The 11,669-nt window shown below is 36.4% G+C and overlaps 2 protein-coding genes and 1 non-coding gene across 3 annotated transcripts; all 3 read left to right on the top strand.

The window, feature by feature from the left end:
* Positions 1-70: 70 nt before the first annotated feature.
* UNE11 (Plant invertase/pectin methylesterase inhibitor superfamily protein) lies at positions 71-721 on the top strand. The gene has a single exon (XM_021424194.1). It carries the CDS (start codon positions 71-73, stop codon positions 719-721), a length of 651 nt encoding a protein of 216 aa, XP_021279869.1.
* Positions 722-1,666: 945 nt separating this feature from the next.
* On the top strand, positions 1,667-1,739 carry TRNAE-CUC (transfer RNA glutamic acid (anticodon CUC)). The gene has a single exon. It is a non-coding gene; the product is annotated as a tRNA-Glu (tRNA).
* Positions 1,740-1,795: 56 nt separating this feature from the next.
* On the top strand, positions 1,796-10,522 carry TTN1 (ARM repeat superfamily protein). Its single transcript, XM_021424186.1, has 17 exons — positions 1,796-2,212; positions 2,297-2,847; positions 2,962-3,064; positions 3,374-3,550; positions 3,945-4,136; positions 4,661-4,777; positions 4,944-5,048; positions 5,265-5,435; positions 5,541-5,756; positions 6,666-6,864; positions 7,523-7,728; positions 7,827-8,051; positions 8,145-8,711; positions 8,797-9,057; positions 9,218-9,262; positions 9,653-9,838; positions 10,004-10,522. The coding sequence occupies exons 1-17, from the start codon at positions 2,006-2,008 to the stop codon at positions 10,286-10,288; spliced, it is 3,813 nt and encodes a 1,270-aa protein (XP_021279861.1). The 5' UTR covers positions 1,796-2,005; the 3' UTR covers positions 10,289-10,522.
* Positions 10,523-11,669: the final 1,147 nt, after the last annotated feature.

The following is an 11,669-nucleotide window of genomic DNA, read 5'->3' as shown; positions in this document are numbered from 1 at the left end:
GTGTGCTCACCTCTTAGTCTTTCTCTCAAGTCTTGGTTCAACCCTTCAACTATCAGCTAAGCATTGACCAATGGCGAAACACAGCCTCTCCCTTGTGCTTTTCTTTCTTTTCATCTTTCGCATTGCTGGCACGGTTGAGCCATCCATGGCTAGACCCAGACATCCTAGGCATTCCCAAGCCAGGACCTTTATCGAGTCCTCATGTCAGACCACCCGCTATCCAGCCCTATGCATTAAATGCCTCTCCGGCTACGCCAACTCCAGGATTCGAAACGCACAGCAACTGGCGGAAGTCGCCTTGACGGTGAGCCTGTACAAGGCCCGTTACACAAGGTCATACATGTTGAAGGTGGCGAAAAAGCTAGAGGCAATGAAAGCTAGGGAGTATCCAGTCGTGAGAGATTGCTTGCAACAAATAGATGATAGCGTAAACCAGCTAAGCCAGTCAATCAGAGAGCTCCGCGGATTGGATTCGAAAGCTAGGGTCATGACTGATGACGTGTTTTGGCACATGAATAATGTTGAGACTTGGGTTAGTGCCGCCCTAACTGATGCTAGTAGCTGCGTGGATCAGTTCCCGGGGCATAGGATGAGTAAGATGAAGGCCACCATTAAGGGCAAGGTCATGAACGTTGAACAACTAACAAGCAACGCGTTGGCCTTGTTTCACCGATATGCTGCAAGGTATGGTACTGCTGCCACCAAGAAGCCCAAGCCGTAAGGCTGGTCAACCCTTCGAGGATTTGAGAGCCTGCCTGTCTCTTGTTCTTAGGTTTTCATCTCTCGTCTTAATGTAATGTGGATACATGATATGTTCTATTTAATCAAAGTGTGAATATCAAGTTTTGTTAAATAAGATTATTCCTGATTTAATGCTGAATCATGAAAATCGAAAAAGTGACTTATTTTTCTCAGTTTGAAGGAGAAAATGACTCGCTTTCCTTTTTCATCAAAACTGCTCCCCTTACCTTCCTCTTTAATCAAAAGTCTCCCTTTACTTTTTAGTTAAACAAGACATTATCACATTAATTTCGAATCTTTTTTCTGTTTTAAAAAGAATATAAATTACATATCCATTATTATGATCCTTAATTTGCTCATTTTAGGTCCTGTTAACCTTCCAAATTATGTAATGCACATTTCAAAGTTTTAATTTAATTTTTTAATTACAAAGTTACAATTATAACTATTTCATAGACTCCTAATTTGATTGAAATTTTATTCGTTTTACTTTGATTCAAAATCCCCATTTAAAAGATGGAGATGAGAAATTAGTTTCTCTATTTATTTATCACTCTTTTCCATCAACATAGGTGTGGGTTCACGAGATTGATTAAATTAAGTATAATTGTTTTTACACGATAAAATGAACAATACCAAAAGATAAATTCGAATAATAAAGAAGAATTTATATTTGATATATCCTCCCTTTATGTTATTTATACATTATTATTTAATTATACAGTATTATTTAATAAACATTTAAATTTTAAAGTCAAATTTTTTAAAATAAATATTTTAAAATTATGATTATTTATTTTTAATGTTTATAAAATTTAAATTTTTTTATTGATGAGATAGACAATATTTGATTGAATGGAGCATAAAATTTATATATGACACAATATATGATAATAATTTATTGTTGGAGTGATCTTCCAACGATTCCGTTGTAGTCTAGTTGGTCAGGATATTCGGCTCTCACCCGAAAGACCCGGGTTCAAGTCCCGGCAACGGAACTGCTGCTTTTTCTATTTTTCTTTTTTCTGAGCGCGGTAAAAGGGAAATAGTACAACTCGGACAGACTTTCCTTTTTTTGCCAGATCTGAAATTTGAATGTGAGAGCATAAAAAATGTGGAGTAATGAAATCGTATGAGATCAGTCATCAGTGTTTTCAGTAAGTGAACACTGACACTCTCAAGTCTCGAGAGTCAAGGCGGAATTTGGATTTAGGAAGCCCTTTCTTTCTTCATCGAGCTCTTTCTAGAACAGAAATAGGGCAAAATGGCGGCGAGAGAAGAAGAGACTCGGAAGAAAGAGGAAACGGAAATTGCATCGAGCGACTCAGAAGACGATGAGCACGACTCAAAGGAAAGAGTTCTACAAAGATACTTTCTCCAAGAGTGGAAACTGGTGAAATCTCTCTTAGACGACATCGTTTCCAACGGCCGCGTCTCCGACCCTTCTTCCGTGCACAAGATCCGATCCATCGTACTCTCTGGCCCTCTCTTATTTCCTTTTATACTTAATGTGTAACTTTTAATGATTAATTAGTCGTATCATTTGTTTTCCCAGATGGATAAGTATCAAGAACAGGGCCAGTTGCTAGAACCTTACTTGGAAAGCATGGTTTCTCCTTTAATGTTCATCATCCGATCCAAAACAATCGAACTAGGCGTCGATTTCGATGAGATTCTCCAAATAATCAAGCCTATATCCATCATTGTTTATTCTCTCGTAACCGTTTCCGGTTACAAAGCCGTTATCAAGTTCTTTCCGCATCAAGTTTCCGATCTAGAACTCGCCGTTTCTCTCCTTGAGAAATGTCACAACACATCTTCTGTTACCTCGTTACGACAAGAAAGTACGGGAGAAATGGAGGCGAAATGCGTGATGCTTTTGTGGCTTTCGATTCTTGTTTTGGTTCCGTTTGATATATCATCTGTTGATACTAGCATTGCGGGTAGTAGTGGTAGTGTTGGCGAGGATGAGTTGGCTCCTTTGGTGTTGAGAATATTAGGCTTTTCTAAAGATTATCTTTCAAATGCTGGTCCAATGCGGACTATGGCTGGATTAGTCCTCTCAAAGCTTCTAACACGGCCGGATATGCCTAAGGCTTTTACCAGGTATTTTTCCTTGCCATGCATCAGACTTTTTCTTTGGTTATTATGCTGAAATTTAGGTTAATTGAGGTCCTCGAGTAAGCTAATCAGTTATCTCATGTTACCTTTGTTTTTCAGCTTTATTGAATGGACTCATGAAGTTTTATCTTCTACTATGGATGATGTAGTAAGTCATTTTCGATTGATAGGTGCTGTGGAAGCCCTTGCTGCCATTTTTAAGGTTTGTTTTTGATGCTTTTGTGTCTATAGTCTATACAGACTTAAAGATATAAAATAAATAACTAACATTTTTTTTATATAAAAAATCTTGTAGCTAATCAAGTGTAAAAGGCTACTGTAGTGGTATCTTTTTAGTTCTGTCATGATACAGAACTTTTAAGCACTTGAAAGTATTCTCTAGGTCTTCATTTATGCTAAGAAAATTAATATTATCGCATTTATCAAATTGCTGCTACTTTTTTATTGAGTTCTTAATCTTGGTATATCAATCCCCAATATCAATCTCATTTGTACTATTTACTATAGTCAGGCTGGCAGCAGGAAAGTGTTACTGGATGTTGTTCATACCGTTTGGAATGATGACTCTGTGCTGATCAAGTCAGGTACTGCAGCTAGGAGTCCTTTGCTTCGCAAGTATTTGGTGAAGTTAACTCAGAGAATTGGACTTACTTGCCTCCCTTATCGTTCACCATCCTGGCGCTATGTGGTCAGTATGGCTTAATGATTTACTTTCGGATTGTGAACTACGTATACTTGGGATTCTCTTCACAGATATGGAAACTGTTAGATTTGTCTAAAGAATGAAGTTTTGTCAATTTTTTGAAAAGTTGAAGTATCTGTTGGTCAAAGATCCTATAGAGCATGCCAAGTTTCCATGTAACAAATGATAAATCTTGAAGGATTTACATGTACCATATAAGTAATTTGTGTCTGCTTTTGTGTCATTGCTGGTGCTAGTTAACTTGTACTTTCTAATTTAATTTTTATTATCCTTAGCAATGTGATTTTGGTGAAGTCTTTTTGGTCACTGATCTTCTGTTAACCAAATACAGTCCTGCTTTGGTGATGCTCTCTTACCTTTCTGTTTGCCTTTTATGTAGGGAAGAACCAGCTCACTTGGAGAGAATATTTCTCTGAATGCATCCAACAAGAATGATCAATTGAATCATGGTGTGGTTCTACCCAACTCTGAATCAGAAGAAAATTCCAACTGTCCTGAGGATGAAGATATGGATGTTCCAGAGATTATAGAAGAGATTATTGAGGTGTTACTTTCCGGATTGAGAGACACGGTATGTCTTAAGGGTGAGATTCTGTTATGTGAGCTCGTTGCTTTCTTATGTAAAATAGCTCCTAGGAAAGCTTTGGATGATGTTGTTGACACGTCATCTTTAGACTTCTATTTACCTTGTTGACTTTATCTTTCATCAATATATCATATGTAGGTACACATGGTCTTTCCATAATGTTAACTAGTATTTGGAGGTACCCATCATCTGAAACTTCAATATGATTGTAAATGGAATTCCCATTGCCCTTTGAAGAGTTTATGGCAACAAAAAAATGTAGGCTCAATTGATATGTTGTAAATATGAAATTTCACATCTATATATGTTCTCAAAATAGGTCCCTGATGACCATGCAATTGAAAGTGGCCAAGTTGTCGAAGCATCGTGATAGCATTGCAGGGCAAGCCTATGACCAAGCAATAGATAAAAGTTTGACATGAACTTATGGATTCTTTAAGATGAGCAATGCATTCATTTTTTTTCTCCTTTTAGACTGCTGGTTTGATTATTAGGGATTTGGTATGTAGGATACCGTAGTACGTTGGTCTGCTGCAAAAGGCATAGGCCGCGTAACTTCACGTTTGATGTCTGTACTCTCAGAAGAGGTCTTGTCATCTGTATTGGACCTGTTTTCACCTGGTGAGGTATGCTGATATTGTTGCACTCTCTCTTCTATCTTATTCTCCCCCAATGGCATAAATAGCAATTACAAATTTCATACTATGAATATTTCCATTCCTTCTAAAACTATTTTAACCATTTTTAGCTTGTAGACTATAGGAGTCATGCTGATACGTAATGATTTTCCAGGGAGATGGTTCATGGCATGGAGGTTGCTTAGCATTGGCTGAACTGGCACGGAGAGGGTTGCTCCTACCTACCAGTCTCCCCAAAGTTGTACCTGTTGTTGTAAAGGTTGTGTGGGTTTTAACCTTCTTAAAGTAAATGAACACTAGAAGAAGTTCTTCCCTGTATCTATGAAAGTTGATATGGTTGTAAAATTTCTTCCCTGATAACAATTGCATGCTTGAGCTTGGTTGACTTACATTTTAAGCAGAAATTCTTTGCTTTAAATGTGTTTAGCATCAAGGCTCAAATGTAGTTGCTGATTATTAGAAGTCTTCTTGACAGGCATTACATTATGATGTTCGAAGAGGTCCGCATAGCATTGGATCTCATGTACGTGATGCTGCTGCCTATGTTTGTTGGGCATTTGGTCGTGCATATTATCATACAGATATGAGAAATGTATTGGAACAGCTTGCCCCACACCTATTAACTGTGGCATGCTACGATCGTGAGGTGCTGACCTTCGTGTATTTGTTCTGTGCCACATTATCTATTCTGCTCATCCATGTAATATTTTATTAGTCTTATTTCATCATGCTAAAAATTTTGATTGATTAGGTTAACTGTAGAAGAGCTGCTGCAGCTGCTTTTCAGGAGAATGTTGGAAGGCAAGGGAATTACCCACATGGCATTGACATAGTGAATACTGCAGATTACTTTTCACTTTCATCACGAGTGAACTCTTACATTCATGTTGCTGTCAGAATTGCTCAGTATGAAGGGTATCTTCATCCATTTGTGGATGAGCTTCTGCATAACAAGATCTGTCACTGGGTATGGTCTGAACTTTAAGTTAACAAGATGCCTTCTTCAAACTTCATCTTTTTGAAAATGAACATTTATGTTAAGTTTCTAACTATTTTGGATGCTGTCCTGTTGGATGGGGCATATGCTGCCATTTCATTGAAAATCACGATGGACTTTATTTGGGTTAGATATGCAAAGATTAGAGGAGTGTTGTTGTTCTTGTGTTAAGTTATAATGCAAGCTATGCCTTCTCTTCCACGTTTGAGATGTTTCAACTGGTGATGAGCCTTTGAGAAAGCTATAGCCTTTAAGGACTTGTAAACAATGAATTGTTAAAGTGATGTTGCTTCCTGGTTTTTAGCTTGGTGAATTTAGTTCAAAGTCATTCAACACGTTGGATACCAGGAGAGCCACGCTGATGGATCCTGTTCATACATTAATTAACTGACAGATCACAGGTGGAATTAACTGGGTTTTGAGAAGATAGCACAACTTATAATTTTATATAAGTTAGGACTTCATTCATTGATCTAGGAACTTTTCATTATAAGTCTTAGTTTATTATACCTCTGATAATTCTCATGATCCATGCTTGGTGGTATTTCTAACATGAACCAAGGTTTTAAAGCCTTTTTTCTTATATATAATAGGAATCATGATCAACATTATCATTACTTTTTCCTTTTGGTTGTTATTGCTAATACATTTAGGTGTTTCTTTCTTCAAATGAAACTTTTAGTAATAGATATTTATGAATTGTATTAATTTCTTTTAGGAATATACAACTTGTTATTTTTTCCTCTTGGTTGTTATTGCTAATACTTTTAGGTGTTTCTTTCTTCAAATGAAACTTTCAGTCATTATATATTCATGAATTGTATTTAATTTCTTTTAGGAATATACAACTTATTCATGAATTTTAATTAATTGCTTCAGGATAAGGGCTTGAGAGAGCTTGCTTCAGAGGCACTTTCTGCACTTGTTGGATATGATGCTGTGTACTTTGCAAACTTTGTCCTGGAAAAGTTAATTCCTTTTACTCTGTCATCTGATTTATGCACGCGCCATGGTGCAACCTTAGCAGCTGGAGAACTTGTTTTGGCTTTACATCAGTGTGGTTATGATCTTCCCATCGGTAGGCCACTTTTCTTCCCCTTTAAGTATATAATTAATTAGTGGAAAATTCAATTAAATTTACCATAAGATAGACCAAAGAAGTGTTCAGGTTTGATTAGATTTCTACTCTGGGATGCTTCAATAGATCAGGTTATTCTTATCCATTCCTGGTTACCTTTAGAATGGAATAGTGTCCTGAGTTGAGATTTCTCTGAATGCATGTTGATTTTTGCTTGAACAATGCTATGTTTCATAACCATCTTGGAAACAAAATAGAAACCACGAAAGCTTAGTTGTTTGAAAATGTTTAGAAACATAAATGCAAGATTTATATTTGAAAATGCTTAATTTCTAAGTAAGTATCACTGGCAGTTGCTGTTGTAGAGTAGGCTTTGGTGGTTGAGTTGAGTGAATAGTATTATATAGGTGTTTGGTGGGAGGGGGGTAAATTTAAAGGGCAGATACCATGAGTCAGAGCCTTCTTATGTTTCTTGATGGAAGCACAATTCCATAAAGATTGAGAAAATCAATTTGCTTAATATAAGATATCGTCTGCTGCTGTTGTTTGTCATGTTAAATATGCTGTATTTTGTCTCAGTTTCTCATTCTAGTTGCTGTTTTGTTCAAGCTTGTAAATCCATAAATTAAGCCACAGTTGCTTGTGTTTATATATACAGATAAACAGAAACAAGTTTCTGGTGTTGTCCCTGCTATTGAGAAAGCACGCCTTTATCGCGGGAAGGGTGGAGAAATAATGCGTGCAGCTGTTTCCCGGTTCATTGAATGCATCTCATTCTCTCGCCTATCTTTGACAGAGAAAATAAAACGAAGTTTGCTTGATACACTTAACGAGAATTTGAGACATCCTAACTCTCAGATACAGGTACTTCTTTTGTGGATTTTTTTTTCTTAAAACAGATTTTTCCCCTAATTGATTTTGATATCTTGAATTGAGAATCAAAATTATTATCTAATGTCCAGAATACAGCTGTGAAAGCCCTAAAACACTTTGTACAAGCATTCCTTGTTGCTATGGATAGTAAAGGTTCCATTAGTGTAACATCAAAGTACCTGCAACTCGTGGGTGATTCAAATGTGGCTGTAAGAAGAGGATCTGCAATGGCATTAGGGGTTTTACCCTATGAATTGTTGGCTAATCAGTGGAGAGATGTTCTTTTGAAGCTTTGCAGGTCTTGTGCAATTGAGGTGCACTTGCTACTACTTCTCACTGAGATTAATTTAGTCGTCTAAAGAACTGTCAATGTTTGACTGATGTAAGTGTATGTTTTCTATGTGCAGGATAACCGTGAGGATAGAGATGCTGAAGCACGGGTTAATGCTGTCAAAGGACTTATATCAGTTTGTGAGACATTAGCTCAGGCAAGAGAAAATTCTGATATCCATTCTGGAGAGGAAGGCATGTCTCTGTTTCTTCTGATCAAGAATGAGGTGATGGTTTGTTTGTTTAAAGCTCTTGATGACTATTCTGTCGACAACAGAGGTGATGTGGGTTCTTGGGTTCGTGAGGCTGCTATGGAAGGCCTTGAAAGGTGTACATATATCCTCTGTCAGAGATGTTCTATGAGTTCCACCAGGGAATCAGATGTGCTTGGATCTGTCTCAAAGCTACCTAATAGCGATTTTGCTGAAGAGAACCAAATGTGTTCATTTTTTGACGTAAATCTTGCCACCAATTTGGTGGGAGGAATTGCTAAGCAAGCTGTAGAAAAGATGGATAAGTTAAGAGAAGTGGCTGCTAAGGTTCTCCAAAGGATTCTGTACCATAAGGAAATATTTATCCCTTTTATACCTTATAGGGAAAAGATAGAAGAAATTGTTCCCAATAAAACAGATTTAAAGTGGGGAGTAAGTAGTTATGTGTTACTTGTCCAGTTTGCTTCTTAAGTACTTTTGGATCTTACATTAATGCCATTATGTGCCTTGCTTGTAGGTACCTACCTTTTCATATCCTCGTTTTGTGCAATTACTTCAGTTCAGTTGTTATAGCAGACCAGTGCTGTCTGGTTTAGTTATTTCGATTGGTGGCTTGCAAGATTCTTTGAGGAAGGCATCACTGTCTGCATTTTTGGAGTATCTTCAGGTAGATGAAGACATTAATAATGAATCCAAAGTGTGTAAATTATCCAACGACATCCTTTGGATTCTCCAAGAGTATAAGCGATGTGACAGGGTCATTGTACCCACTTTGAAGGTAACTGAACCTCTTGATACCATCTCCACCGACAAAAAAGGATATAACAAAGGCATTCCCCTTTATGTTGAAACCTTTAATTTGTCTTGCAATGAGTTAATTATGGAATTTTTTTTGCTTATTTTTATTTTAATTTTTGTTGGTGATTCATATATTGCAGACAATCGAGATTCTTTTCAGCAAAAAGATCTTCTTGGATATGGAGGTTAGTGTCCCTCTCTTCCTCTTGCTCTACACCATCTATAGTTGATGCTGTTAGTTTCTCATTATTCCGTTCAGTTATTACGATTTACCAAAACATGTGAATTGTGTTCCATGTTTTTATATATATCAAAATAGTATATCTCACATCCTCTAGATGCAAATGGCCATCAGATGGTCTTCTTTTCCAGGTGGTTGTAATAACCTGTATTACAATCACTTTATTGTGGGAGATTTTCCAGTGGATTTTTGAAGTTTTATCTTTATTACTTTCTTTATGTAGAGAAAATTGAGGAATAATTGTGGTTTACTGATTGATTTGTTAGGTTTCAAAAATATCAATCATTCTTTAGACTGCATTCTAAATTATACAACGCTGAATATTAATTTCCAGGCTCAAACTTCGATTTTCTGTGCTGGTGTTTTGGATTCTCTGGTGGTTGAAATGAGAGGGTCAAAGGATTTCTCTAAGTTATATGCAGGCATTGCAATACTGGGATATATTTCCTCACTTTCAGATCCCATCAACTCCCGGGCCTTTTCCCATCTTCTCACTTTCCTTAGTCATCGGTACCCTAAGGTTTGTTGTGGTGATTACATTTGTTGAATTATAGTAACTCTTTTACTTATAGAACGAAATGGTGTGCAGCTGACTTGATGCAACACCACTGTACATGAGTAGGAATTATGCTTATAGTATTATCTTTTTGTTTGAAGTGCTTATAGTATGTCTTTCATCTGCCAGATTCGCAAAGCTTCAGCTGAACAAGTTTACCTTGTCCTGCTCCAAAATGGAAGTCTAGTGTCCGAGGAAAAAACAGAGAAGGCACTTGAAATTATTTCTGAAACTTGCTGGGATGGTGACATGGAAACAGCAAAGCTTATGAAGTTGGAATTGTATGCTATTGCTGGTCTGGATGTTGGACCGATAAAAACTACTGAAAAAGTTCCAAACAAGGATGTTAAGAAATCTGCAGCTCCAGATGAGAACGAATCCTACTCTTCATTGGTCGAGTCAACTGGGTTTTGAGTTTTGACTGCTTCAACTGTATACGAGCCTCCTATAGTACATTTTTCAATTTTTATTTCCTTTTATCAATTAGCTTCTTCAGGTGAAGTGCAGAGAGAGATGTATCGTGTATTGCAATTAGGTGATGACAGGCATTTAGGGTTTTGTTGAAAATTATGTATATGCTTGCTCTGCTGATGACCTCCACGTCGACTGAGGATTTGATATAAGGCTCGAAACTGTTCAATCCGTTGACATGCATGTCACAGCTCTTCATGGGCCAAGTGGCCCATTTAGGCAAGCAAGCTCGGCCCGTTTAAAAATAGACATGCGAATTATAACGTGATTGGACGAGTGATCTTAATAGAAAATGTGGCTTGTTGTTAATAAATTGTGTATACAAAGGGGCAGAGCCTAACGAAGGCCCAATTGTTAATGGGTTCAGAAAGCCGGATGAGGTCTTTTGAGGACCAAATTTGAATTGGCTTCAGCGTCCACAATCATTAATTTGAATGTGCAGCATCAGGGCCCACTATTAATGGGGTGGAATGGCTCATTAAGCCCTGTCAAGCCCAAATTCAATAAAATAGAAAGAATCATGAAGCACAAATGTAAATGGACTTGATTGGCGTAGGTAGGTACACCTTATTTGCAATAGGTTGTCTCCTAGCGTTGACTGAGGTTCAACTAATATTGTGTTTTTTTTATTCGATTAAAATGTTTTGCTACAGTTGTCTTCCGTCTAATTTTTTGTTTTTTAGGTTTTCATTTTCTACCATTAGTGCACCACCAAAAATGTAAACATTTCTTTTCAGCACATTTTTTTCCCAGCATTCAAAAAAAAAAAAATTGAGATCATCTTTTAATGAAAAATGATGTGCATAAAAATGACAATAAGTACTCTAATTTATTTTATTGATTAGGTAATATTTATATTTGAATTTTGGATGAATTTGAATAAAATTTTAATTATTTATCTTGAAATCGAGTAAGATACGAGTGTCACTTTTAAAATATCTAAATTATTTTTTTAAAATTACACTATAATATTGAATGATAAAAATACGTGACAATCGAGTTGTGTAAAAAGATCTTACTAAATAGTTTTTTGTCCTAATCCTAAATGTATAGTAAAAAGCAAAAACAAAAAGCATTAACTCTCCATAATAAAAAAACAAAAAAGAGAAAGCGTAATATAAATATGATAGTAACAAGAGGATTTACAATAACATTAACAACATGTTTGGTTGGGGGAATGAAATAACCATTCTCCGCTTATTCCTAATCCTTATTTATCACTTTATTTGCTAGGAGATAAGGGAATAACTAATAGCAAGTTTCTGGCTATTCAAAGAGACAAGAAATAAAGTAAAAACATAAATAAACAAAAATGTCATTCATT

Source organism: Theobroma umbraticum, unplaced genomic scaffold (genome assembly GCF_002168275.2).
Source record: "Theobroma umbraticum cultivar Fairchild unplaced genomic scaffold, ASM216827v3 scaffold_4.1, whole genome shotgun sequence".
NCBI classification, from domain to species: domain Eukaryota; kingdom Viridiplantae; phylum Streptophyta; class Magnoliopsida; order Malvales; family Malvaceae; genus Theobroma; species Theobroma umbraticum.
This window is presented reverse-complemented; position numbering and strand designations above follow the sequence as displayed.

Bases quoted from the DNA above. Each gene is read 5' to 3' on its own strand.
- TTN1 (XM_021424186.1), top strand. From the start codon at position 2,006: ATGGCGGCGAGAGAAGAAGAGACTCGGAAGAAAGAGGAAACGGAAATT. The intron at 4,137-4,660 runs GTATGTCTTAAG...TTTGGTATGTAG, and splicing joins TTTCCGGATTGAGAGACACG to GATACCGTAGTACGTTGGTC. The intron at 7,729-7,826 runs GTACTTCTTTTG...TCTAATGTCCAG, and splicing joins ATCCTAACTCTCAGATACAG to AATACAGCTGTGAAAGCCCT.
- UNE11 (XM_021424194.1), top strand. From the start codon at position 71: ATGGCGAAACACAGCCTCTCCCTTGTGCTTTTCTTTCTTTTCATCTTT.